The following is a 27,879-nucleotide window of genomic DNA, read 5'->3' on the forward strand; positions in this document are numbered from 1 at the left end:
GTGTAGCATGTTACATTTGTCTTTGTTGAATTTCATTTTGTTGCCTAAAGCCCAGTTCTCCAATTTATCAAGATTGCTCTGAATCTTAGATCTATCCTCCAAAGTGTTGGCAGCCTCCCTAGTTTTGTGTCATCCGCAAATCTGATCAGTATGCTCTCTATTCCTACATCCAGGTCATTAATAAATATGTTAAACATCACCGGAACCAGAACAGATCCCTGGAGAGCCCCACTTGAGACCTCCCTCCAATCTGATTCCATTAATAGTTGCTCTTTGTTTCAGGTTAACTAATTATGTATCCTCTTAATGATAGTTCTGTCGAGCCCGTATTTCTCCAGCTTACTTATCAGAATGTCAGGTGGGACTGTGTCAAAAGCTGAATTCCAGGTATATTATATTCATCTATCCCTTTGAACTTTGGAAACGCTTCCTGAAGCCATCGACATTATAATTCAAAGAAGGCAGCTGGTGCAAGCTTGCCAAAGCCTTTCTGCTCCATGCTCAGCATGGAGGAGTGTGATGATTGGGTGAGAGAGGCTGGCCTCTGCATCTCTTGGATGTGCTGGGTCAGAGTCTGTAATGACTGTCCCCGCTTAAGCAACTCGAAGGCCTGTGGGAAGCAGTTTCCTGGGATGCCAGGGGGCTTCCACTTATTCCTCCTTCACCTCCTTTTTCCAGGCTTCTATCTCCTACATTCAAGATGCTCCATTTCCATTTCTGTGCCCTGTATTCGCTGTATCTTTAGAGTGCATGTCATGCATGCCTGCTCCTTCCTGTTGCCTCACCCACCAGGGTTCATTCTCTCCTTCTCATTTAAGGTTAGCAATTCAGTACTCTGCTGCTTCACTTACTGGCATTGCCCTGATTTTCAGCTGATGGACGTTTTCAGCAACTGAGTTTGGTATTGCCAACTCTCACAGTTTTATTGTGAGTGAGACACAATATTTGGGTTTTCCTGAAAAACGCAGCATCTATAGTCACATGATTGTATGAAAATCTCAGCTTTCACCTTAACAAAAAACTAAATTTCTAGCCCTTGTGGTTGCAGAGAAAAGCTTGAACATTTGCCCCAAGGACAATGTAAAGGCTCAGAAATAAGGGGGAAAGAACTCCCCCCTCCCCAACCCCCAATATTTATTATTAAAAAATCTAATGATTTTTGAGGCCTGACTCATGGTTTTTGAATACTGGGGTTGGTGATACCTGAGTACCCTCCTCCCCCATCCAGATGTGGGCACAGAAGATCCCTTAGCAGAGGATTCTGTGTCTTTGCTGCTGCTCTCTGTTTCCTAGGCCTCAGCATAATCTGCAGCGCTAAGGACAGAACTTGCCTTTAGAAGAGGCATCAGTGTCTCAGGCAGTTGTTGTGCCAAGGATTAAAGTTCTGAGCCTGCTCTCCCAGTGCCTGGTCATTGTAGTGCTTTGTGGACCTGCCTCCCCTCCCCACAATCTCTGAAGAAACTTCCCCATCAATGTTGGTCTTAGTCGAATTCCATGTGGACAGTATTCACATGCCATTTCACACTATTCAGCCCCTGTGATGGGGTGTCCACCCCACAAGGCAGAGCAGGTTAAATGTAGGCCAGTTAACCAGAAAGGCTGCACCTGGGGGATGATGAAGCCCAGCTGGACAGGGATAGGCTGAGCTTGTGTAAAGCCAGCAAGCTGAGAACAGAAGGGCGCTGCAGGGGAAGTAGTTTGCCATCACTCCGTGTGGGAAGGGAGTGTGTTTGGGGCTACAGAGTTAAGTAGTCTGCAGTTATTCCCTGGAAGGAGGGCGTTTGGGCTGGTAAACCCTGGGGTGGAGGGGCGGAAGATAGAGCAGAGAAGTAGGAAGGAGTCCAGGGAAGTAGCAACAGGGTCTGGGAGCAAGCAGACCGTTGTTTCTGGACATAGGATCCCTAAACTGGAACCTGGAGTAGTGGACAGGTGGGCAGGCCCAGGTTCCCCTACCAGCCACTGGAAAGTGGTCCAGGACCTAGTCTTGGATTGGAAGCCTGTCTGGAGTAGATGAGTTCAGCTGATCCAGTGGGACTTCGATACCTCAGAAGGGAAGGACTACATAGTGACCTGGCTGGAGGGCTGAGTCATGAAGGAGCACTGCTAGTCCTGGAGAGCGAGAGGACCCGGTGTGAGCAACCAGTGGAAGGGGGGCATAGGACCTGAGTGGAGTTAATCCCCAGATGCAGCCACAAGGAAGTGCCCCATCAGTGAGCGAACACTGTGACAGCCCTGTTGTTGGCAGTGTTGGTAGAGACATTGGGCTCCTTGGGCCCATTCTATCCTCTCAGTCCTAGAGGTGGCCCTGCCATAGCAAGGTGTTGGGATATAGGTGAGGGGCCTTTCCCGAGGAAGGGAGGCTGGTACTGCAGCTGCTTGTGCTGTGCAGACTTTGGGGATAAATACTGTAGATCTTCAGTTTACAGGGATGTCAGTTTGGCAGATTTCACTGGCTCTAAATTCACTGCAAAGAGAGTCTTGCAAAGAGCTGCTGTTGCTTTGTTCAGTAGTGAGGAGCTGGGAGACAGGAGAGCAGCAGCCGAATACAGAGCCATGAAACACAAGGCGTTAACCAAGGAAGTAATTAGCCTTTAGTCATCAGGGATGTTGAGCTGAACAAAGAATTCACAGTGAATAATTCAACCACTGTTGCTTCCCACAAACTATTGTTGAATCTCAGATCTTGTTATAGAATCATAGAATATCAGGGTTGGAAGGGACCTCAGGAGGTATCTAGTCCAACCCCCTGCTCAAAGCAGGACCAATCCCCAGACAAATTTTTACCTCAGTTCCTTAAATGGCCCCCTCAAGGATTGAACTCACAACCCTGGGTTTAGCAGGCCAATGCTCAAACCATTGAGCCTAATTATTGGCAAATTTCTCCAGCAGCCTGCAGATAGTTTAAATTGCAAGTATTGTACTCGTTTGTGCTGCAACCTATGGAACTAATTTAATAAAGTTCACTGAAGCCAGTGTTTTAATTCCTGTGCATTTTATAAGATGTATTGTATATGAAACAAGGTCTCCAGTCACTGCGCATTTTCACTGGCTGTTTCAGGGCACATCTGAGCTAGTGTCTGTCATGCAAAAGCTGGTTTTCCTTTTTGAGATTGTAAAAAAAACAAAAACAAAAAAACCCCATGCAAAATATACTGGGCATCTGCTACATTTGGTTTTCAAAGGCTCATAACATTGTCAGATCAAAACCATTCTTTACCAGACCACTCAAGGGACGGCTCCTCAGCATCCCATTTCAGCCTCCAACGCAGAGCTATTTCAGAACTAAAGCTGGTCAAGTAAAGGTTGCAGGAATGTTTAGGTAAATGGGAACGTGTACATTTTTCTCCTACTCAAAATCGCTGAACTGTGTTTATTCACACTTGCTAACAGGCTACACTGGGAGGGCGAGGGCGGGGAAACAAGCTAGGAGTGTCACAGCCCCCTGGATGAACATTTCAGAAACAGATGAGTGACTGAAAATGGGATTAGCCAGGCAGCCCTAACTGTAGGCATTTAATGCTTGGATGGTGCCCTTTGCGTTAGTAAGACTTTTGATACTGTCTCGCATGACCTTCTCATAAACAAACTAGGGAAATACAACCGAGATGGAGCTACTACAAGGTGGGTGTATAACTGGTTGGAAGATCATTCCAAGAGAATAGTTATCAATGGTTCACAGTCATGCTGGAAGGGCATAATGAGTGGGGTCCCAGAGGGATCAGTTCTGGGTCTGGTTCTGTTCAATATCTTCATCAATGATTTAGGTAATGGCATAGAGAGTACACTTATAAAGTTTATGGACGATACCAAGCTGGGAGGGGTTGCAAGTGCTTTGGAGGATAGGATTATAATTCAAAATGATCTGGAGAAACTGGAGAAATGGTCTGAAGTCAATAGGATGAAATTCAATAAGGACAAATGCAAAGTACTCCACTTAGGAAGGAACAATCAGTTGCACACATACAAAATGGGAAATGACTGCCTAGGAAGGAGTACTGCGGAAAGAGATCTGGGGGTCATAGTGGATCACAAGCTAAATATCAGTCAACAGTGTAACACTATTGCAAAAAAAGTAAACATCATCCTGGGATGTATTAGCAGGAGTATTGTAAGCAAGACATGAGAAGTAATTCTTCCGCTCTATTCCAGGCTGATTAGGCCTTAACTGGAGTATTGTGTCCAGTTCTGGGTGCCACATTTCAGGAAAGATGTGGACAAATTAGAGAAAGTCAGAGAAGAGCAGCAAAAATGATTAAAGGTCTAGAAAATATGACCTATGAGGGAAGATTGAAAAAAATTGGGTTAATTGCTGTTAAAAGCTAGCTATCTCAAAGTGTTTTAACCAATCTGAATTATATTCTTCACCAGGTACAGGGGATCAGCCTCCTCATGTATTCCCTGAGGCCATGTGCCAGCACCTGTGTGCCTCAAGCTGGTGAGACATAAGAGGGAACCCAGATGGTTTAGCCATGTCCAGTTCCCAGTCCCAGCTTTTGGTATTATTGCTGGCTTGATGGCATCACCTGTGATTTTCTGCACAATCTGTTTATAGAGCCTGGAATACACATGCCCCTATTATAGCAACAAAGCCCAGTGCCAAGCATTGTTTGGCAAGACTTGCATGGCTTATTTATTAAGTAAACATTAAGGAGAAGAATATTATTGTCCCAAAATGCTGTGAGCACAAGGCATTGCTACCTCTCCCCAGCATGCAGACGGTGAGCGAAGTTTGTTACATATAATAATGAGGCCATGACTTTGGTGCCAAGCACCACTTAGACTGAGGCATTGGTCTTTGTTGCTTTTGTCCTGTGTAGGTAATGTGTAGCTCCTTTTAGTAACATTGCTATCCAATTAGCTGATGCTGTTAGTGCTCATAACTACAGGTCAGCATAGGGGACCCCCTCGGTACCAGCAAACGAAGTTCACATGGATTCTCTGATGGAGGAAGATAGCAGAAGCAGCCTGGGTTACACCCAAAGGGGAGGGAGCTGACTTGGAGTCTGATCCGGACTACTAAGGCCTTGATAAAAAGAACAGGAGTACTTGTGGCACCTTAGAGACTAACAAATTTATTAGAGCATAAGCTTTCGTGGGCTACAACCCACTTCTTCGGATGCATATTGAGTGAAACATATCGAGGAGATATATATACACACATACAGAGAGCATGAACAGGTGGGAGTTGTCTTACCAACTCTGAGAGGCCAATTAAGTAAGAGAAAAAAAACTTTTGAAGTGATAATCAAGGTAGCCAAGTACAGACAGTTTGATAAGAAGCAAGTGTGAGAATACTTACAAGGGGAGATAGATTCAATGTTTGTAATGGCTCAGCCATTCCCAATCCCTATTTAGCCCTGAGTTGATTGTGTCTAGTTTGCATATCAATTCCAGCTCAGCAGTCTCTCGTTGGAGTCTGTTTTTGAAGTTTTTCTGTTTTAAGATAGCCACCCGCAGGTCTGTCATAGATAAGGCCTTGATGACACTTGTGTTGCCAGCTCTCGTAATCTCGAGGCTAGTAATGGGATTTGGGCCCTAGTCTTGCCATAAGAAATGCTGCAGCCCTATCACTTAGCCCTGCTTGGGAGAAAATGCCCTCTGATTGGCTGCCTACCTCACTGCCCCACCTCCCGGGGAAGAGCAGCCAGTCAGGGCTGCTGCCGGAGGCAAGCCGAGCTCCTCTCTCAGCTTCCCAGAGAAGGGGAGAGGGAGCAGCTGACTCCACCCCACAGGAGGGCTGGCATGAGGAGGGAGCAGGAAGAGCCCATCAGCTCAGGGCAGTGCCACTCCCTCGTGTGACCAGGGGGTCAGTCTGCTCCCTGCTGCCCCCTCCCTCGCTGCAGCACCAGGCCTGGGGATTGATGGGCCTGTGGGTGCATAATTAATTGCTGGCTGGGAGACAAGCAGATGTGGGGGGGATGGACACAAGATTAATGAGGATTTGGGGGTGTGAGGAGAACCTGAAAGTGCTGCACCATCCGGCAGCCACGAGAGCTCCTGCAGTAGGGACCAGAATCACCGCTGCAGGTGCTCGGAACAGTAGGGGACACTAAAATTGGTCTCCCCCATGCTGGGGATGGGCAGTGGGAGGTCAGAAGACAGCCTAGGCAACGCAACATGATCCTTTGTGAAATGTCACTCTGATGGTGGAGACAGGGCCGGCTCTAGGTTTTTTTGCCGCCCCAAGTGGGGAAAAAAAACAAAACAAAACAAAAAACCTCGGAGCTTGGTTTGCTGGTGCTTAGAGCCGGTCCTGGATGGAAGGGCCTGACTCATTATTTTTAAACTTTTGGCATTGGCAAGACTGACATGTTCCCACTGTTGCTCTGTCAGGGACGACAATGGGGTATCCCAGCCATGTGTTTTACCCAGCAGTGAGTGCGATTAGTGCACTGAGCTGTGTGTGCTCCTGCTCTCCCCAGTGACAGCACTGCTGGAGTACAATGTCAAGGGGAGAACTCAAGGAAAGAGTTTAGTGTAGACACAGATTCAGTGACTGCATAGGTCCAAGGGCAGTCGCTGGGGAGGGGCTGTGGAGGCTGGGATTTTGGCGTGGTGACTGCACATCCTAGGTTGAGTTCCCTAGGTTGAGAGATGGCAAAAGCCCAGTTCTTCACAAAAGCATCTGATTCCTACTCTCCCCCTTTGCCTCACACAGGCCTTTATAAATGAAGACCCGGTACACCCCTGTGCGCGCACACACATTCTCTCTCTGGTGTTAGCTTGGGAGCAGATGAAAACATCTCCAGATTGTCATGCTCATAACTTTCTGAAATGTTCCCCTTTGGGGATGTAGCCACAAGTGATATTGGACGGGGGGAGGGGAATTTGGACAAACCCTTTTGGTCATTTGAGCTGGGAAGGGAAATAACCTTTCTAGCTGCCACACTTCCTTTCTCTTAGAGCCCTCAGAACAGCTGTGCTTTGAAAACTCTGATGCTCAGCATGTAAATAAGCATGGCCACATGCGCTTGGTGAGGGTGGTGTCGTTCTGGTTCCCTAGTCCCACCGCAAGGCTATAGGGAGCCCAGCTGAGCTGTTGTCTGCTGCAGGACACGGTGCTTGTAGAATCCTTGGAGCAGGTCAGCAGGATTGTTAGCACTTTCTTTCCTTTTCTGTAGAAGGAAGTGAGAGAAGCTTTTTGCATTTAATCCACAAAGATGAGCAAGTAAATTAAAAAAAAAAGTCAGGAAATACAAAAATTAAGGCTCCTTCAGCAATCTAAGGGCTCCCCCAGGAACGATGGACCATCACAGACCTCACTTTGCACTCCAAATGCAAGACATTCCTTTGACTGGCCTTCTCTAACATAAACACAGAGCAACAGGTATGTTTATTTTAAAGAAAGCAAAACAAATAACCTACCAAAACAGGACACTCCCCTGCATGTGCTTCTCCCCCTGAGGAGAGGAAGAGAGAACAAATAACCCATGACAGACATGTGGGCACGTTGCTTAATGCATGACAGGCAGGTGCTCAGCTAGTTCCTATGCAGTAGGAAAACCTATCTAGACTGGAATAGTGCCAGCGAGTGCTCGCTGCACAGCGCGTTGACCGTAGCAGTGGGTGATCTTTAGCTGCTGTGAATCTCCCTAGCTCTATTACTGCAGTGGAGCTGTGGCAATTTATACCAGCAGAAGCTCTGTCCCAGTGAGGCTTCTCGCAGCAGACGGCTGGTAGTGCTGGCAAGGTTTGGCCCTCCCTTGGCCACGTGCCACATCCCTAATACTTTCTATTCCAGTTTCTCTCTCCATAATTTTATATCATCAAATAACTAGGTTAATGTTACTGTTGCAACCTTCATTTTTGCATTTCCTGACTGACTTTTAAATCCTAACTGTGAAACCCTGGCCTAATGTTAACCCCTTATTTTATTTTTGTTAGACTATAAGCTCTTTGGGAACTGTCTTTTTATCATGTGTGTACAGTGCCTACGCCATGGGACCCTGTTCCTTGAATGGTGCCTCTAGAGGCTACCAAAAACAAATAATAAATATATACAATAAATACAGATAACAATAATCCTAGAATATTTTCTGTAAGGCATTGAGGGCTCTTTAAAGAGCAAGGTAACCTTGTCCTTTGGGTGGTAGAAGGTCATTTTAGAGACATTGCCATTACCCTCAGCTTTCCAAGCTTCCCTAACTCCAGGATTTGTTCTATCTGAATTGCAAAGGGTAGAGCAGTTGCTTTGCTTTGTACCCTTTTCTGTTATATAAAGAAGGCCTCAAAGATGCTGGAATCACTGGGGGGCATTCTCTAGCCAGTGTGATGCAGGCAGGCAGACTAGATGTTCATAACAGGCCCTTCTGACCTTGAGACCTAAGACTCTCTGAATTTTTACCTTCAAAGAATTATCTATGTTTTGCATTAGAAGTATGAGAGAGAGAGAATGTGTGTTTGGCCTCAGGGCCTAGTGACTGAATCCTGAACTGGATCCTCTCTGCCCTCCCCTATGAGGATGCTGCCTCATTCACACTCAGCTTTTTCACTCACTCTTTGTTAGGCAGTGGAGTGAGACAGGTTTTAAAACAATTATACAAGCAGAAAATAGAGCTGCTTGGTTACTCGTGTTATTGAGTCATTTTAAAAAAACGCTGTTTTTAATACCTGCAGAATAACTTAACCCAATAAATATCCGAACAAATTTATGTAAAATTACTGATACCAGATAGGCCTAAACATCATATCAAAAATAGAATACTGATCCCTGTGGCAAAACCTAGAGTATATAATAGAACCAAGAGTGATAGGCTATTGCATTGAAACACCCAGTTTAAACATCACCTGCAAGGAAAAGGGGGACGTGGGAGTTACTTCCCTTTGTTGTTGCTGTTTCTGGTGGATGGAGAAGGCCTGAACATTTTTTATTTTTAATGTTCTGCTTGGTTTTTAAACTTAGGAATGTTGGGGATTGGGGAAGTCTGCTCCTCCCTGGTTATGCTGGGGGGCCCACACAAGTGGCCTGGAAGCTCTGTTGTCTCTTAAGTGCAGGGGATGGCTGTTGAATCTTTCACACGGAAAGCTTTTCTCCCTACTGTTGTTCAGGTATTTGATTGCTGCTAAAAGCTAGCTATCTCAAAGTGTTTTAACCAATCTGAATTATATTCTCGATCCTTTCAGTTCATCAGGTTTCACTTCCCTTGTACTTGTGATGACCTCCTCCTAATGCTCCAAGTGTCCGTACAGTCTGCCAGAGAGAACCTGAATTTCTACCAGGGGAAAAAATATTTTTCTGTTTGTAAACCCATTCAGGCCCCTTTATCCATCAGGCAAAACCTCAAGAAAGGCCAAGTCTCTGAACTGCTGCCGGTAGGCCATCTTCAGCCTGGCTGGGTTTCCCTGCCCTCTCAGTTGAGTTCTGTGATAGCTGCATCTCAGGGTTGGTCTGTTGTGATGTCACTGTTCCACTTATTCTTAGTTCACTGGTGAAAGGGGACAGTCAAGTCCTAATATCTGTAATGAAGTAAACCAGAAAGAAAACAAGCAAACAAACTGACACCCCCCCTTCCCCATCTGCCCTGCTCCCACACCCTGTGTGCATCGGAGTGTAACTTCCTGAGCAGTGATCTCACTGTGGTCAGCCAGGGTGTGGAGTCTGGTGTTTCTCTTGCTAGTCATCACCTTTATTGCCCATGTGCACCTTCTCGTGCCCCTGTTCTCCCCTGAAGCTCCCCCCTCGGGCGTGTAACATCCTGCAGAGGGGGCTGTCCCGTGCAGGGCCCAGCTTACCAGAAGCATGACACTTTTCCTGGCACACCAGCCATCTGTGTGCAGTGACCTAACCCGGCTGTGCTGGGGCCCTGGGTGACACTGTGCAGAGCGGGAGCAGCGTTCTTCTCCAGGGCTGCCTGGGCAGCTTCTTGTTTCTTTCTATTAGAGCGCAGTGTCTCTTCAGGCCTTGGGAGCAGGCTGGCTGTGGAGCCGAGCCGTGACAGGATGCCTTGGTTGCTCCACCCCCCACAACAGGAAGTTGCAGAGGGGGGGCTCCCCCACTGCCTGAAACCAGCTCAGCACTGCATGCTCTAAAGCCCTAACCCAGGCAACAGCTCTCCACTCTCCCCTTCCTGCCCTCCCAGCAGGAAGCAGATTGGGGCTAAACCCTGCCATGGGAGCCACATCCCCAAACAGCCTGACACCTGCCTGGCTCTCCACTTTGGAGGGAGATATCACCAACTTTACTCCTGGTCAGCACAGTGCTGGGGTATCAAGCACATTTCACCTTGGGCCTGTGCGGCTGGCCTGGCTCGTCCCTGCAATGCCCCAGCTTATTGCACCCAGTGCTTATGCCCACCCCAAGCAGCCCTGGGAAATGTACCCCACCCAGAGCACAGGTCACAAGACGCCTGCAGCCAGCCTGGCTCAGTCCTGTGCTAGGCACCCCACACGCAGTCTGCAAGAGGCAAACACCAGACCCCATGCCTGACCGCATTGAGATCGTTGGTCAGGAGGCCCTTTATCATCCGCAGCCTCATCACCGAGTCCTGCTGGCTGGTGCTGCAGGCTCAGTGCTAGTTCCTCTCCTCCCTCAGGTCACTTCTTACACCACAGACCTGGGCTAGGAGAGAAGGTGGAGGGAGATTACTGGCTTAGTCCAGTCCAGGCACCAGTTCAAGCTAGGCCACCTGGAGACAGACACCTCTGAGGGCATCCGACCTCTGTGAATAGAGACAAGTCCAACATGAGCACTCTGTTAACTTAGGGCTAGTCTACACTTCCCACCCGGATCAGCGGGTAGAAATCGATCTCTCGGGGATCGATTTATCGCGTCTCATCTAGATGGATAAATCGATCCCCGAATCGACGCGCGTACTCCCACCTCGTCAGGAGGAGTAAGCGCCGTCGACGGGGGAGCCGCGGCGGTCGATTTGCCGCTGTCCTCACAGCAGGGTAAGTCGAATAGGATACGTCGAATTCAGTTACGCTATTCGCATAGCTGAATTTGCGTATCTTAAATTGATTCCCCCCCCCCAGTGTAGACCTAGCCTTACAGACCTCCAAAAGCCAAAGGTCCCTTGAGGCCCTGACAGATTCTGTGTGACATGGGGATGCAGTTCCCTGGACTTGACGTGTGCCTGTCTTGAGAGCAGAGAACATCATCCTGCTTTTGCTCTGCTACCATTGTGAAGAGAGCTCCTAGGTATTCCTGGAAGGAACAGCCTTCTAAGTCCGTTGAGTCTCACTTCCATAACTCAGCACTGTGATGTTACTGAGCTGTGCGTACTAGCAACAGAACTGCAGATCTGTTAGGGACAGAGAGAAATGTCTCTCCAGCTGGGTAACATCCCTCATAGTGAGGGTTAATCCGTGGGTAGAGTGTGTCCTGGCAAGGCAACAAGGAGTCCGGTGGCACCTTAAAGGCTAACAGATTTATTTGGGCATAAGCTTTCCTGGGTAAAAAACCTCACTTCTTCAGATGCATCAAGAAGTGAGGTTTTTTACCCACGAAAGCTTATGCCCAAATAAATCTGTTAATCTTTAAGGTGCCACCGGACTCCTTGTTGTTTTTGTGGATACAGACTAACACGGCTACCCCCTGAAACTTGATTCCTGGCAAGGCAATAAAACATAGCATTTCTACTGTGGTTCTGCTCTCCTGAGTGTTGTACGTACACAGCCCACCAGCTCCTCTAGTGTAGGCTTGCAAACGGCAGCAGCACCACAGAATCTTTCCAGCAGAGCTGGTGACATTGTGTGGGAGGGCCGCACAGTGGGTGGGCCATTGGAAAGAGCCCTAGAGGCCTGCTGGCAAAAACCAGCAGAGAATCGGAGTAAAACAATGACCTGAAAAGAAAGCACTGAACATGCTGACTGAGCAAGGAGATGACTGAGGTGGCCTCAGTGTACACAGGCTCCCAGCAAGAACAGATAATGTTATTAGCAATGAGGTGAAGATGAGTATGATGGGAGTTGGGTTCTGTCATGGTCAGCATCATTACCCTATTTGCCACGTGACCTGGATAAAGGGATCCTGTACCCAAATGCAAAGAGCCAGTACAGTCACAGCATATCAAGCAGTTTAGCCCTGAAAGGTGGTTCCTGTCTTAGAGCTGTGGCTACCAGAAGTCCCATCCTCCCACTCATCAAGGAAAGCCCTTATTGATGGAGCACGTGGTGGCAGGGTCTGCCTAATCTGTTTGTAGCCAACCTCCCTCATAGTCCACACTGGGCTGTGCCATGAACGCTCCAGGAAAAACAGGAAAGTCATGACTGGAATTAACAAGATCCTGGTTTTACAGTCATGGCCAGGCCCAAGGAGTTGAATGAGCTGAGTGGTAATCTCCAGACCAAGAAGAACAGTCAGACCCTGCACACTTCCAGAATCAGCCATGTCCTCGCACTAAGAAGGAAACATCTGGTGAAAATTGCCTCTAAAAGCAAATCTCTCTTCCGTACTTGATCTACTCTGCACTGCTGCTGGCAGGAAGTGGGCTGGGGTTTAGGTCCTTTCTGGATGGGAGTCCTGTACTGCTGTTTCTCATGCTTGGGTTCCTTCCACCTTCCCCTGGGTTTCTGTAAAACAGTGTTTGCTATATCGCTGGGCATGGTAATTCCAGTGATCTGAGTGTACCTTGCTTCCCTACCCCTTCCCTATTTGCCTGTGTGATGATGGGCTATACTAGACCAGGTGTACCACCTATGGTGAAATGCATGTTCTAGAGGGTGACACAGTTCACAGCTCTATCTGCACTAGAGTTATGGAATAATAGCCTTCATCATTTTCTTTAAAATTGTATAGAAAATTCAGTCTTTCCTGGAAGAATTCCTGTGCCAAATGTGGGGATTCAATTTAATCATTAAAGCATAAAACAGATTTCTTCCTGTTTTAAGGGCAAACTTAGAGCAGCTTTAATTAGTCTTGGCACTGGCACCTCCATTGTGTGTGTGTGTAAAATGAGAGTGCTAATAAAACATAAGGATGAGGCTTTTTTTAAACAATTAACAAAATCATCCCAAGCACAGGACTTGTGTCAGAGTGGTTAAGCACTGGAATAAATTGCCTAGGGAGGTTGTGGAATCTCCATCATTGGAGATTTTTAAGAGCAGGTTGGACAAAGACCTGTCAGGGATGGTCTAGATAATACTTAGTCCTGCCTTGAGTGCAGGGGACTGGACTAGATGACCTCTTGAGGTCCCTTCCAGTTCTGTGATTCTATGATAAAAGAAATAAGAGATCAAAAGGCCCAGGAGGGAGAAAGTGTACAGATAAAAGGAGCTCTATTGGCAGGCACTGCAGTGGGATGCACATTGGGGATGGGGCAGCTCACTGCCTGTTGGAGGGGAAGCCTCTCCAAACGTGTTTGGAATCATGGATTCAGTGTTAAACTATAAAGTGGCTGGTGCTTCATGCTGGGAATAATGACAGCCCTTGTTCTGCTGAGTTTTAAGGCATTTGATTTCATTTCGGCATTTTAGGCCTTCTGCCAGTAACCAGTGCTTGCAAAATGTCTGATTGAAAATGTACTAGTGGATTACAAATATCTTGTGTCGGTATGTCCCCGCCCCTCTCCTCCTTTCATAGCCAGGTGCATGCTCAGCTTGGCTGTAATCCTTGCCTGCTTCACTGGCCTGTGCTGACTGGTTTGCTGTCTGCTAGAATATCCTCAAGCTCACTCTGGTCTCCTTCTCTTCCAGGATGATGCACTCTTTGAATGAATGGTTATGGTGGCATGAGTACTGGCTTCCCCCAGGAATCACCTGGGAAGACATGAAGGAATCTGAGGACATCCATTACCCTCAGCCTCAAGACCTCCTGCTCAGCATCCCCTGTACCCTGCTCTTGATTATTATCCGGTACCTCTTTGAAAGGTGAGTCTGTTTCCCCTGTTGGCAATTTGGGCCCTGCAACTGGGAGCCAACATGTGGCCAGTGGACGTTCCCGGTGTGGCCCACAGAGACTTTAGCTTTGAGCATGTGCTGAGACAGTTGTATCATTATTCTCCCAATAGCACCTGGCACTTCACAATCTAGAGAGTGCCAAACAGAGAACGCAAACTCTGCCTCGAGGGTCTAACACTCAACAGCATTCCCACCCCTCTTCAAAAGCACCCAGAAGCTTTTTTTCTCTTGTAGTGTTTGTAGAATAAGCACTGTTGGTCCTGGATTAGTTTTTATGCTTGTGCTTTAGAAGCAGATATAATATTGTGTGTTTGTGTTTGTTCTCTTGCACCTTATCGGCTGCTTCTGGGCCCAGAGCACTGTAGACGTAAAGTTAGATTATCCAGGTAGTGTCTGCTATAATTAAGGCTGTAAAATAGTTTCCCTTTTCAGATTCTCAGAACTTTTTGAAACTGTCTTCTTTGGGCTGAAACTTTCTATCCCTGGTCTCTATCCCAAGATGAATTAATTCTTTTTAGCTAGTTTGATCAAAAACCATGCAGCTGTTTTTTAAGCTTAAAGAGGGTAGAGAAGAAAATTTGGTATTTTTAAGAATTGTGGTGATCTCTTGAGTAAGGTTGGGAAAGAAATCTCAAAAACAGATGCCTCTCTAGGCATCCATAGTCCCTGAGGTCTAAGGGGAGCTTGGCTGAGTTTAGAGCATTCTGAACTGTGCTGTAGCTGTGTGTTAAGTTTTAATTGGGGATGTGAACCCCAGTGTGTCTGTGCATGTATGTGCAGCTATTTAACTGTGTGGGTGAATGACTAGTCCCCTCAATTGCTCCCAACCAGCCTAAAACACCCACGGCAAAAGGGTTCTTTTCCTTCTCGTCAAAATACCTGCTTGGCCTGGGGGTTGATATAGGGCTGGAAGCTACTTATTCTGTGCCCACCATTCCCACTCGCTGGCCTTAAAACGACTGTGAGCTCAACAAGTGAACTCCTTGCTTATTTAGTGAGGCCTTTTACCCACCTCTTGAGAGAAGATAATGTCAATAGCTCCATTTGACAGATAGGCTGACAGGCAAAGAGGGGTTAAGCCCAAGGCAGAGCTGGGACTAGAATCCGTGTCTGTAGTCAGCTGACCCCATGTCTTTCCATCACTGTGGTGCCCCCAGGCGAATTGCAAATTAACCCTCTAGGCCTTAGTCTTGGTTCCCTACCTAACCCTGTGCAGTCATTTATACAGCGCAAACTGAAAGTGAAATCTTTCTGTTCTAATTCAGTAGTGTTTCACTTCATACTGGTGCACATCACTGCCCAAGGTGCATGGCAAGCCCACATCTGATCCTCTGAACGGGATTAGTAACTTTTAACCACATTTGCAAAAAGGTTTCAGACCTGCAGATGGAAAAATGCTAGTATAACTGCACAATGAATGTGTTATGTCTTCCCCTCTGTGTCAATCCACAGAGCATATGAGCTGGTTGAGCCCCCCGGTAGGCAACCTTGTCTCTTTAGCTCAAGCTGTAAAGACTCGTTCTGTTAGTTCTGAAGGTCCAGAGTTCAGCCCCCTGGCATGTCAATCAACATGGTGTAAGTGTAAAGTACTATTATGATTCTCCCCATTTTACGAGTTGGGAAAACTGAACCACGTGGAGCATGAGGTTCTTGCCTAGCAGACTCTGTGCCCTGGTTTCCAAACTGTACTCCATGAAGCCCTTGGCAGAGGCCTGTATAGAATCAACTGTTCATATGGTGCTGGCTTCTCCTCCTGGTTTCTAGCTGCTAAATCCTACTGAAAGAAGATTAAATGTTTTCCCAGTATTACTTCTCCATACAAAGATTGCTGGAATTGCCTCAGGGATGTTTGTGATTGAGTCACAGGGGTTGGGGAGCTGGCATGTGAGCATGAACAGGAGAGAAGATATATTTGAAAGATATGCTCCATGTTGAGATATAATTTGAGAACCTTTGATCTAGGGAACTAGGCAGTAGCTTCCTAGATAGAACTCCTCGGTTCTAGTCCTGGCTATGTCACCTTGGGCAAATACATTATTTTCTCCATTTGCCCCAGTGATAAAATAGCAGGCACTGTCTTTTTGGGGTGTGTGTGTTTAGTAACTAGCGCCATGGGATCCTTGTTCTGGGCTAGTGCTCCTAAATGCTATGGTTATACAAATAATAATTAATAATTAATGGCAGTGTTAGTTCCTCCTGGAGGCTGTGAGGAATAATATATCATGTTTGTACAGTTTGTTAGTTAGTCATCACATGCTGCCTATAGTTTGGAGGAGCAGAGAGCAGCACTAAACCGCAAAGGATCTGGTCTTGGTCTGCTGCCTTCCACAGAGCCTAGAAGAAGGGGGAAGAGGTGCTGGTTATATACATAGGGAAGGAAAAAACTACATTAAAGCAAAAACAAACACTTGGAAGTTAGGAAATGCCAGAATTAAGGTCGCCTGTGCAACCTTAATTCTACCTCCTTGTGCGTGTGCATTGGGATACGGTCTTTAATTATATGGCCACAGATTGTGTTTTCCACATGACCCGCACCTTATTCAGTGCACAGGATGGATGATGCTCTGAGAATGACGTTGTGACAGGTTGGATCACAGAAACCCCCTGGGAGCTGCCACCTGATGGGCCAAGACTACTTCTGCCCCTGCTTTCCCTGCCAGCCTGGGACCCGAGCACCCTGTTTTGCTGAGCCAGACACGCCCGTCTGCTCCAACACAGACCCAGAGTCTGAATTACTTGCCCCAAAGCTGCAGACTTAACTGAAAGCAGCTTACAGAAGTGTTCTTATCTATAACACTCAGATGCCCAACACCCAATGGGGTCTAAACCCAAATAAATCCGTTTTACCCTGTATAAAGCTTATACAGGGTAAACTCATAAATTGTTTGCCCTCTATAACACTGATAGAGAGATATGCACAGCTTCCTCCCCCCCCCCCAGGTATTAATACATACTCTGGGTTAATTAATAATTAAGAAGCAATTTTATTAAATACAGAAAGTAGGATTTAAGTGGTTCCAAGTAGTAACAGACAGAACAAACTGAATTACTAAGTAAAATAAAATAAAACACGCAAATCTATGTCTAATACAGTAAGAAACTGAATACAGATAAGATCCTCATCAGTTCCAGAATGCTTCCTTTTACAGACTAATCTTCTTTTAGTCTGGGTCCAGCAATCACATACACCCCTTGCAGTCACTGTCCTTTGTTCCAGTTTCATTCAGGTATCTTTGGGGGTGGAGAGGCTTTCTCTTTAGCCAGCTGAAGACAAAATGGAGGGATCTCCCCTGGGCTTAAATAGACTTTCTTTTGTGGGTGGAGACCCCCTCCTCTCTCCTATGCAAAATCCAGCTACAAAATAGAGTTTTGGAGTCACCTGGGCAAGTCACATGTCCATGGATGACTGAGTTCCTTACCAGCCAAGCCACATTCCTGGGAAAGCCCAGATGTGGATTGGTGTCTCCAATGGGTGGCACCGTCACAGATGTCGCTGTTCTTTGTTTCTTATCAATCAGCGTGTGGCCCCTGTCTTATTTATTGCCACCATCGAAACCCTGCTTTCAGTGTGGAATGATTTATTTCCTCCTGGGTTCTTCCATACTGCTCATAACTGCACTGTCTGAGCATCTGTAGTGAATTTCTCCTCTTGGCTTCCCTGCATGCTCACAGATCTACCTCTACCTACCTCACAAGAACGGGAGTCTAAGTGTTCACATATTTGGATGACTGGCTGTTTTCCAGGAACTCCTTTCTACAAGTAGCAAACAGCATTCAACAGATCTTTTTTCTGTTCCCATGCTTGGGACTGTTAATAAATGAAGAAAAGTCAGTACTAACCCCAGCATAGAGAATAGAGTTTATAGAAGCCTGTGATGGGGTGTCCATCCCACACAGGACTGGAAGGGTGTAAGATGGCCACATGGGCTAATTAACTCCACAGGCTGCACCTGGAGGACAGGGCCGGCTCCAGGCACCAGCTTACCAAGCAGGTGCTTGGGGCAGCCACTTCGTAGAGGGGCGGCACGTCCAGCTGTTGGCGGCAATTCGGCGGATGGTCCCTCACTCCTGCTCGGAGTGAAGGACCTCCCGCCGAATTGCCGCCGCAGATCGCGATCGCGGCTTTTTGTTTGTTTGTTTGTTGGCTGCCTGGGGCGGCCAAAACCCTGGAGCCGGCCCTGCTGGAGGAGGAGCCAGGGAGCAGGGAATTGATTGGAAGCAGGCTCAGCTGTGGTGGCCTATATTAGCCAGGAAGCTGGCTACAGAAGGGGCTGCAGGAAGGCAGGCTGCAGTCACTCCCTGGGAGGAGGGAGGTGTGTTCTGGACTATAGAGAGTAGTCAACAGTAACTCCCTGAGAGGAGGGAGTTGGGAGGCTGGTGAACCCAGAGAGGAGGGAAGCCAGGAAGGTAGGAAAGGCTCCGGAGAAAGCAGCAAGGTAGAACAGTGCAGGCCTTGGCTGCTGATCGGAGGGCCCCTGAGCTGGAACCCAGAGTAGAGGGCATGCCCTGGTTCCCCTACTCGCCACTGGGGATGTGGCACTGATTAGGCAGAGGACAGTGGACTGCCTGATTTGTTCTGGAAAGACTTTGCTACGTACCCTCCACCCCACGGAAGGGGGAACCATGCAGTGGCCTGGCTGGAGGACTGAATCGCGAAGAGGAGGCTGTGGTTCCTGGAGAGAGAGGGGTCCACAGGATGGGAGGACAGCGGGAGAGACACTGCCAGAGGAGGGCACAATGCCTGGCCAGAGTTAATTCCTAGGACGGCCAGGAAAAGGCGCCACCAGTGGTGAGTGGACCCTGTGACAAAGCCATTCTGGATTCCATGACAACAGTGACCTACCTATCCAGAAAGGTATGGAATAATGCTCAACCTTTGTACTCAATAGCAGCCTTAACTGTGATGTTACCCAGGGTACAATCTGGACTGTTGAACAGCTGTGTTCCCTTAACTCTCTAGCCTGGGATGCCTTTGACACTGCTTTGCTGTCAGAACAGCCACACCTGGCCTGCTTACAGAGACTTTAGCATGCAGATTCACTCCCAGCTAAACACATGAGCACTCTGACCAATCACTCATGAATTACATACAGGGCGACAGGAGTATTCTAAGCAAGACACAAGAAGTAATTCTTCCGCTCTACTCCGCGCTAATTAGGCCTCATCTGGAGTATTGTGTCCAGTTCTAGGCACCACATTTCAAGAAAGATGTGGAAAAATTGGAGAAAGTCCAGCAAAGAGCAACAAAAATGATTAAAGGTCTAGAAAACATGACCTATGAGGGAAGATTGAAAAAATTGGCTTTGTTTAGTCTGGAGAAGAGAAGACTGACAGGGGACATGATAACAGTTTTCAACTACATAAAAGGTTGTTACAAGGAGGAGGGAGAAAAATTGTTCTTCTTAACCTGTGAGGATAGGACAAGAAGCAATGGGCTTAAACTGCAGCAAGGGTGGTTTAGTTTAGCCATTAGGAAAAACTTCCTAACTGTCAGAGTGGTTAAGCACTGAAATAAATTGCCTAGAGACGTTGTGGAATCTTCATCATTGGGGATTTTTAAGAGCAGGTTGGACAAGGCCTGTCAGGGATGGTCTAGGTAATACTTAGTCCTGCCTTGAGTGCAGGGGACTGGACTCAGCGACCTCTCGAGGTCCCTTCCAGTTCTGTGATTCTATGACATCCGCAAATTCTCAGTCCTAGCCTTGTTCCCCCAGAAATGTATGTCTTGTACTGTGCAGCACACTACTGAACAATGCAAGCTCATAAAAGTCTGCCATTTCATCAAAGGAAAATGATATATTCACCAGCCTTGTTATCCCAAATGGAGTTTCCCACACTCTAATCCAAAACTCTAGTTAAGCTAAAACAGTAAGATAAGTTTATTAATTCAAAATGATAGATTTTAAGTGATTACAAGTGATGATGCATTGAAGTCAGGACTGGTTACAAAAAAAATAAGAGTAATTACGCAAGCTGATACCTAATTTAACAAGCTAAGTGAACTTAAAAGCAAATGTTTTGTCTCACCATATACTGTTGTACATTTCACAGGCTGGGTCTCCTTCCAGCCTGGGACCACTCCCCCTTAGTTCAGCTCTTTGAGAGTCATTGATGTCATGAACAGAGAAATGGGAGGAGGAGAGGTGAAGTCATGTGTTTTCCTCCCCCTTTACAACTCAATTTCTTGTGCTAGAAACATCCTTGCTGAGTCATGGTGATGTGCAGTCTGTTGTGGACATGAGGTTTGAATTGTCCCTGTGATGAAATGTAAATTTCTTGTGTATACCTTCCCCCCACTGCTGGAGGATGGCTACTTACATTGGTGATGACCCTTTAACACCTGTCTGGGGTGCCAGTGTGGCTTTGTCTCTGAAAAACTGGTTTGAGCCTGCCTTTTTAGATTGGGGAACATGTTACAGCAATATTATACAGTAGAAACTTGTAACCTTACATATAGTGTTGTGACACACATTTTAACAGGACAATAATGTTCAGCAGATTATGAGTTTTCAAATGATACCTCACAAGGGATACTTTGTACAAAATTTATCAGAGTCTTGTAAAAGTGGTGACCATAATAGTATAGATCAGTGGTGGGCCACATGCGGCCCATCAGGGTAATCTGATCGCGGGCCGCCAGACATTTTGCTGATGTTGACCATCCGCAGGCAGCTCCCAGTGGCTGCAGTTTGCTGTTCATGACCAATTCCAATTCTGCCATTCCATCCCTGGTGCGAGGTTTGGGGAGGCTTAGCCTCCCCTAGCCTCCATTACGTGCCGCCCATGGGTGTAGGCAATATATCAGCTAGGCAACCATCCCTGGACATGTGGGTGCGTATTCCACCAAAAGTCCTGCTGTTATTGAAATGGGGGTGGACCCAATACAAGTCTGAAAAGGCATTCCCTTCTGTCCTCCACCTCTGTCGAAGACTGTAGTAATGGAAGCATCCTCCTTAGGGTGGGGAACCCTTATGGATGACCTGCAGACCCAAAGAATAAGGTCATCTCAAGAGGCATCACTCCACATAAACATACTCAATCTATGCATCAAGCTTGCAAAGTCTTTCTGCCAGAGATCAAAGGCGTCTCTGTTCAGGTCATGATGGACAACATGATTGCCATAGTTTACTTAAACAAGCACTGCTGACCAAGATTCAATCCACTATGAGAGGAAGTGGTATATCTATTGGTTTTTTGCATATTTCATGACATTACCTTAACAGCTGTGCATCTTCCATGGATTGGTAGAGAGCTTTAGCAGGAAATGTGTGATCAATTATGACTGGTCGATAAAGGATGTTGTAATTCAGTCCACTTTCTCAAGAAGGGGTTTCCCTTTATGGACCTGTTTGCCACAAGAGAGAACAGGAAATGCTGTCAGTTCTGCTCCAGAGGAGGAAGAGCCCAGGATCCATGTTGGACACATTTCTAATCCCATGGACCTCGGGTGTACTCTGTGCCTATCCCCTGTTAATACCAAGAACACCCAGGAAACACGAGCAAGAAGCAGTCAAATTAATGATAGCCCTGTCAGGGTTCCCTCCCCACTCTGAACTCTGGGGTACAGATGTGGGGACCCGCATGAAAGACCTCCTAAGCTTATATTCCACCAGCTTAGGTTAAAAACTTCCCCAAGGCACAAATTCCTTTCCTTGTCCTTGGACGGTATTGCTGCCACCACCAAGTGATTTAAACAAACATTCAGGGAGGGGCCACTTGGAGTCCTATCCCCCCCCAAAATATCCCCCCAAGCCCTTTCACCCCCTTTTCTGGGGAGGTTTGAGAATAATATGCCAACCAAATAGGTTAACAAGGTAAGCACAGACCAGACCCTTGGGTTTTCTGGACACTAAAAACCAATCAGGTTCTTAAAAGAAGAACTTTATTATAAAAAAAAAAAATAAAAGAAGCACCTATGTAAAATCAGGATGGAAGGTAATTTTACAGGGTAATAAAAAGATTTAAAACACAGAGGATTCCCCTCTAGGCTCAACTTCAAAGTTACAAAACAGAAATAAACCTTGCTCTTGGCACAGGGAAAATTCACAAGCTAAAACAAAAGATAATCTAATGCATTTCCTTGCTATTACTTACAATTTCTGTAATTTTAGAAATTGTAAGTAGTCATTTCAGTAGGAGCTGGATTACCTGCTTGGTCTCTCTCTTTGTCTCAAGAGCGAACACACACACAAGAGAGCAAACACGCTGCAGAGGAAGGCAAAAAACCTCCAGGGCCTCTGCCAATCTCCCCTGGAGGAAAATTCCTTCCCAACCCCAAATATGGCGATCAGCTAAACCCTGATCATGTGGGGTTTGATTTGTTTATTTATTTATTTATTTAAACGTTATCAGTACAGCCTACAACCTTACCTTAATGCTGCTTCCTGACTTAATAACTCAGAAGCAAGGACAGATCCTGCATCCAGATCCCATAACTCTCCACTGGACAGTGTGGCTGCTGAATGGCTGACTTTGTCAGAAAAAGCATGTTCTTCAGAAGTGCAGAATAGATTTATTCATAGTATAAAGGACTCCACAGGATGCTCTTACCTGGCAAAATGGAAGAGATTCACAATGTGGGCCCATCAATATCAACTGTCTCCTTCCAAAGCTCAGATTCTGAACTACATTACTGGGGTTAAAGAACGTAGGTCTGTCATTGAGCTTACTGGGAGTTCATTTGGCAGCTATTTAGTGATTCACCCACCTATACAGAGAGATTCCATTTTTTTCTCACCCTATAGTAGGCCGGTTCCTGAAGGGTGTGATAATGGTCTACCCCACAATAAAAGAACTTGGACTACCTTGGGACTTAAATTTAGTTCTAGTAGGATTCATAGGCCCACCATTTGAGCCACCCTCGCTGGTTGCTCTTTATTTCATCTTTCCATGAAAACCACGTTTTTGTTGGCAATAATATCAGCCCAAAGAGTGGAAGAATTACAGGGCCACCATTTACAATGTTCCATGAGGATAAAGTATCTTTGGCCTGGTCTACACTAACTCCCCAAGTCGAAGTAAGGTACGCAACTTCAGCTACGTGAATAACGTACCTGAAGTCGACATACCTTACTTCGAACTTACCGCGGTTCAGACGCGGTCCACACGCGGCAGCCAGGCTCCCCCGTCGACTCCGCGGTACTCCTCTCGTTGAGCTGGAGTACCGCAGTCGACGGCGAGCACTTCCTGGTTCGATTTATCGCGTCCAGACCAGACGCGATAAATCGAACCCGGAAGTTCGATTTCCAGCCGCCGAACTAGCGGCTAAGTATAGACCAGCCCTTTGAAACCACACCCTGCATTTTAACTAAAGTGGCATCTGAATTTCATTTGAACTAGATTATATTCCTCCCAGTATTTTTCCCTAAACCACACACAAAAGTGAAGTGCTGGATGTATGTAGAGCACTTTCCTTCTGCTTAGACAGGATGAAATATTTTAGGAAGTCTCACAGGCTTTTCGTAGCATATGAGCTTAGGTGGTTTCATCCAAAGACTTTCTAATTGGATATTGTCCTGTATCAAGTTGTGCTCTGCATTGGCTGGGAAGGGAGTAATTGCACATTTGACAAAGACTCAAGTCACGTCAGCAGCGTCTCTCAGAATTTGCACATTGTGGGCATTTGTAAAGCAGCAACGTGGTCTTCGGTCCACACAGTTGCCCAGCTCTATACTATCGCTGAGATGTCTAGAGAGGATGCACACTTAGCTATCCCCTTTGGGGGCAGGTGGGTGGGATGGGATAGCTCAGTGGTTTGAGCATTGACCTGCTAAACCCAGGGTTGGGAGTTCAATCCTTGAGGGGGGATCTGGGGCAAAAATCTGTCTGGGGATTGGTCCTGCTTTGAGCAGGGGGTTGGACTAGATGACCTCCTGAGGTCCCTTCCAACCCTGATATTCTATGACTGTTCTACGTTCACTGGTTGGTTAGACTCCTGAAATCCACCGCCAGTAAGAATTACTGTTTGGGAGTCACCAACAGTGGAATATATGTACCTTAACAAGCACTCAAAGAAGAAGGAAATAGCTACTTAGCTGTATAGTAACTGTGGTTCTTCAAGATATGTTGTCCCTATATACGTGTTTCATGACTTGATCCCCCAGCTCTGCTTCTGTGGAATGCCTCAATATTGGGATTCTGTATGGTGAAGGAACTGAGGGGTGGAAGCACAGGAACACTAATGGTACAGGCAACACCCCAACAGACACTGCTGACCAAAAATCTCTCTCACGTGCTCTGGAGACACGCACACCAACAGAGGAATAGATATATGGACAACACATCTCAAAGAACCAAAGTTACCGTACAGGGAAGTACCCTTTTCCCCCTCTCCCTGCAGTCCTCTGCCTTGTTCACTCACACCTTCCAACCTCTGCAGCAAATGAGGCAGTGGTCCTGTGAACACACCTTGGGCTGTTACAATAAGGGTAACCCTCAATAGGTGCAAATCCTGCATGTCCTTGTCTATGCTAAGGGCTTGTCTACGTGGGAATATGGACTCATATACCAGTATAGTTAAACCACTCTTGTTAGACTGCTATAAACCCCCACCCGGATACTCTTATTTCAGAGAAAGAGTGCCTTTTTTGAATTTAGCTTGTACCCCTTCCAAAGTGACATGTTAAACTAATAAGATGTGTTCTTATACAAGCACAAGTGTATCCACGCGAGCAGTTATACTGGTATAACTACAGTAGTTTACATTCACACCTAGCTTATACCAGTAGGACTTGCCTATATAGACAAGCCCTTAGGTTTTAGTACTGGTGCCGCTGCACTGATGGGTGCTCACCTACAACTGAGTAGACATGACTACAGGATGTGTGTGCATGAGGGTGAGAGCTTGGGGAGGGCCAAGGGAACATGGTGTGGGTGCATGTAGATATTGGTGCCAAAAAGCATCCAGTTGTAAAGATGGTTTGGATACAGTGAACATTTTGGGTGAAAAAGCCAGAAATCCTGCACCAAAGAGAAGCAGGCCCAAAGCTGAATTTGAATGAGGTTCAGCGCATAAAGTCTGGGAGAGCCCTGATTATTAGTGCTTGCTAGGCACAACCTCATCCCACCCTGCCTAATCTACTTTCTGGGGAGGTGCGCTGGGCTGCCATACTGGCTCTGTGTACATGAGCTGCAGTAGCTTCTCCACCACATCGTTTGCTCTACTCAGAGCTCAGCCCAGCTCCCAGTAAGTCATTGGAAAGATCCCATTGACTCCAGATTCACAGAACAGCTGTGCGCCCATCCTATGATGTGATAGCCATGCATCCAGTCTTTGTGCTTTCTCCTGGTAAGCCCACACATCTCAGAGCCTCGCAGGCAGGCCATTGCACTAGTGCGGATGTTCCCTCTCATAGGGATGGTGTTATGTTAGAGGTAATATCAAGGGATTTACCCAAGAACAAATCATGCCAAACCAGCTTGATTTCCTTCTATGACAGCGTAAGTGGTTTATGGATGGGGGAATGCAGTGGATTTCAGCAAGGCTTTTGACACAGTCCCACATGGCATTCTGATAAGTAAGCTGGAGAAATGCAGGCTTGGCGGAACTACCATTAGGTGGATACAAAATTGGTTAAACAACCGCAAACAGAGTAACTATTAATGGGATGATGACGGATTGGAGGGAGGTCTCAAGTGGGGAGACCGTCAAGGGCTGTATCATAGCCTTCTCTGATGTGTTTCCAGGTCTTGCAGAGGAGCATGCTTGTCAGAGAACACACTACAGAGAATAATAATTATACTTAGCACTTTTCATCTGTGCTCCACAAAGGCAGGTATGTGCTCTCATCCTCATTCTACAGGTGAGGAAACTGAGGCACGGGAAGATGGTTACTTGTCCAAGGTCACACAGTGAGTCAATGGTAAACCAAGAAATGGAAGCCAGGAGTTGTGACTCCCTCTGTGCCTACCAGCCCTCTCCACAGAATGATGTAGAGTACTGGGGAACCCTCCAAGTTATTCCCTCCACTGGTTCCCAATTCATCTTGTCTTTGAGTTCGGAAGTTGTCTTGGTAGCTTTTTGGACAGGGCTCACCACACCTAATGGGGTAGAAACTATCTAGTTACAAATCCCACATGACAAATACTCACAGAATTGTATGAGAAAATGACAGGCCCCCGGAGCAGAATAATGAGTCCTGAGCACGTAACTAGAGAGTAAGGAGACTGTAAAGCCTTTTGACACAGTAATAGAAATGTGACGGTTGGGGGCCCAGGTGGGCATGACACGGAGGATCACTGTGTTGGTACCATGCTTGTAAAGCTCTTGAAGGTGTGAAGTGCTGTGTAAAAGCTAAGCATTATTATTTATTATAACCACCACCATACATACTAAGGTAGATTGTTTTGGCACCGCCAGAGAGGAGATGATGTAATTAAAACTCTGAAGTAGCAGAGGAATTAAACAATGTTTTTAAAATCAGTCTGTCCTGTCCAAGGTGATGGGGAAATTCCTTCCCCAAAGCTTTGTATGTGGCATTCGTGGTCTCTTAGCAGAGGGTCAAGTCTCTGATGAAGACATTATAGAGCAACAAGAGAATCTCCAGTGCAGCAAACCACTGGGACAGGAAGTTACTCAGCTGAGGGAATTGAAGAGTGAGTTAACAAAGATGCTTGTGAGGCCTCACAGTACATCCTTAAAACAACTGCTCCCAAGGGCCCTGGGAACTGCAGTTAGGACTGGAGGCAGTATGGTAGGCTGGACAGGGCACTGGGCTGGGAGTCAGGACCTGGTCCTATTCCACCTCTAGCACTGACCTGTTGTGTGACCCTGAGCCCGTCACTCCCTCTCCATGTCTGTGCTTCCCCTCCCACCCTGTGTCTGCCTTGTGCCATGGGCCTGCTGTGAGGGGCTGTCTGCGAGGAGACTCATGTCTCCTCCATGCATTTCACTACACTCACCTGTCTAATGTCCTGGGACTTTCCACAGTCCCTCCATAACGACTGGATTGCTTGTGCTCAGTGGCTGTGATTCTGCATCTCCAAACTTCGTCGCTGCTGTCTGCACCTGTCACATGCAACTTCCTAGCAGCAAGCCCAGCGCAAGGTGCTCGTTCTCTGCATGCACTGTGCCATGAGGTGACACATGCTCTGGGAGTCCAGGATTGCTGCTGTACGGCAGCATCACCTGACCCTGCTAGAAATCCAGTCAAATGCTGGGAGGAGACAATAAAGCCCACTTGGGAGGGAGCCAGGCTCCCCGGGTTTTGTGTCCCAGCTGGTACCTCATGGTGGTGGCCGTGGGAAGGAACGCACCCAGCAGCTAGCTGGAGGCCAGGAAGGCAGCACGTTTGTCTCTGGAGAAGGAGTGGCTGTGCTGCAGCCCCACTGCTCCCCCTGGCCTGGTAGTGCTGGGGCCCCGGGCTCAGCCCTGTGGGAGGGCAGACGGCCTCTCATCACTTTGCAGTGCCCCCTGGCAACCACCTCAGCATGCTATGGAAGCAAAGTGCTGGAGGGGACAGCCCTTCCCTGGCAAAGAGATGGACTAGACCTAGGGGGCCTCTCCTGCCCATCTGTGATTCTGTGTGGCTGCTTCCCTGCACCGCAGTGGGGCTGCACCTGTGACAGTGAGTAGTGTCTGGCCTCCATTGCTAGGGGGAGAAGTGAGCTGAGGCAGCCAGAGCCACTGGCTTATGCGAGGCTCCAAGGCAGTGGCAAGCCTGGTTCTCAGCAGCCCGGCTTTGATCACAGCCCACCTTCCCCTCCTGCTGTGTCCTGTGAAATCTGGCAGCTCTTGTAATTTCATCATCCGTTACACAATGTTTGGTGGTTTTTGTAAACCCTCAGCTCCTGGAGTCCTGGGATCATGGCAAAATCTCAACTTTCATTAAGAAGTGTGTCTAGCCCTTGTTGGGGTGGAGAATAATTGGAAAAGGTGACCCCTAAAAACTCAGGAGCTGGAAGGTGAATAAAGAGAATCCACACTTGTTATTTTAGTAATATCATGATTTTGGGAGGCTGACTGATGATTTTTGAGTGCTTGGGGTTACCGCTATTGCAGAAAACTCCCCAGTGGGGCCCACCCTTCCCATCCCTTGATGA

General features: G+C 47.1%; 1 protein-coding gene across 1 annotated transcript in view; it reads left to right on the forward strand.

Moving 5' to 3' along the window:
* The window catches only part of CERS4 (ceramide synthase 4), a 120,778-nt gene that overhangs the window by 26,110 nt on the left and 66,789 nt on the right, over positions 1 to 27,879 (forward strand). Inside the window, exon 2 of the mRNA XM_026659694.2 lies at positions 13,636 to 13,809. Coding sequence (XP_026515479.1) covers positions 13,637 to 13,809 — 173 coding nt within the window. The 5' untranslated portion in view covers position 13,636. The remainder of the gene's footprint in view (positions 1 to 13,635; positions 13,810 to 27,879) is intronic.

Source organism: Terrapene carolina, unplaced genomic scaffold (genome assembly GCF_002925995.2).
Source record: "Terrapene carolina triunguis isolate 2854851 unplaced genomic scaffold, T_m_triunguis-2.0 Scaffold662, whole genome shotgun sequence".
Classification (NCBI taxonomy): domain Eukaryota; kingdom Metazoa; phylum Chordata; order Testudines; family Emydidae; genus Terrapene; species Terrapene triunguis.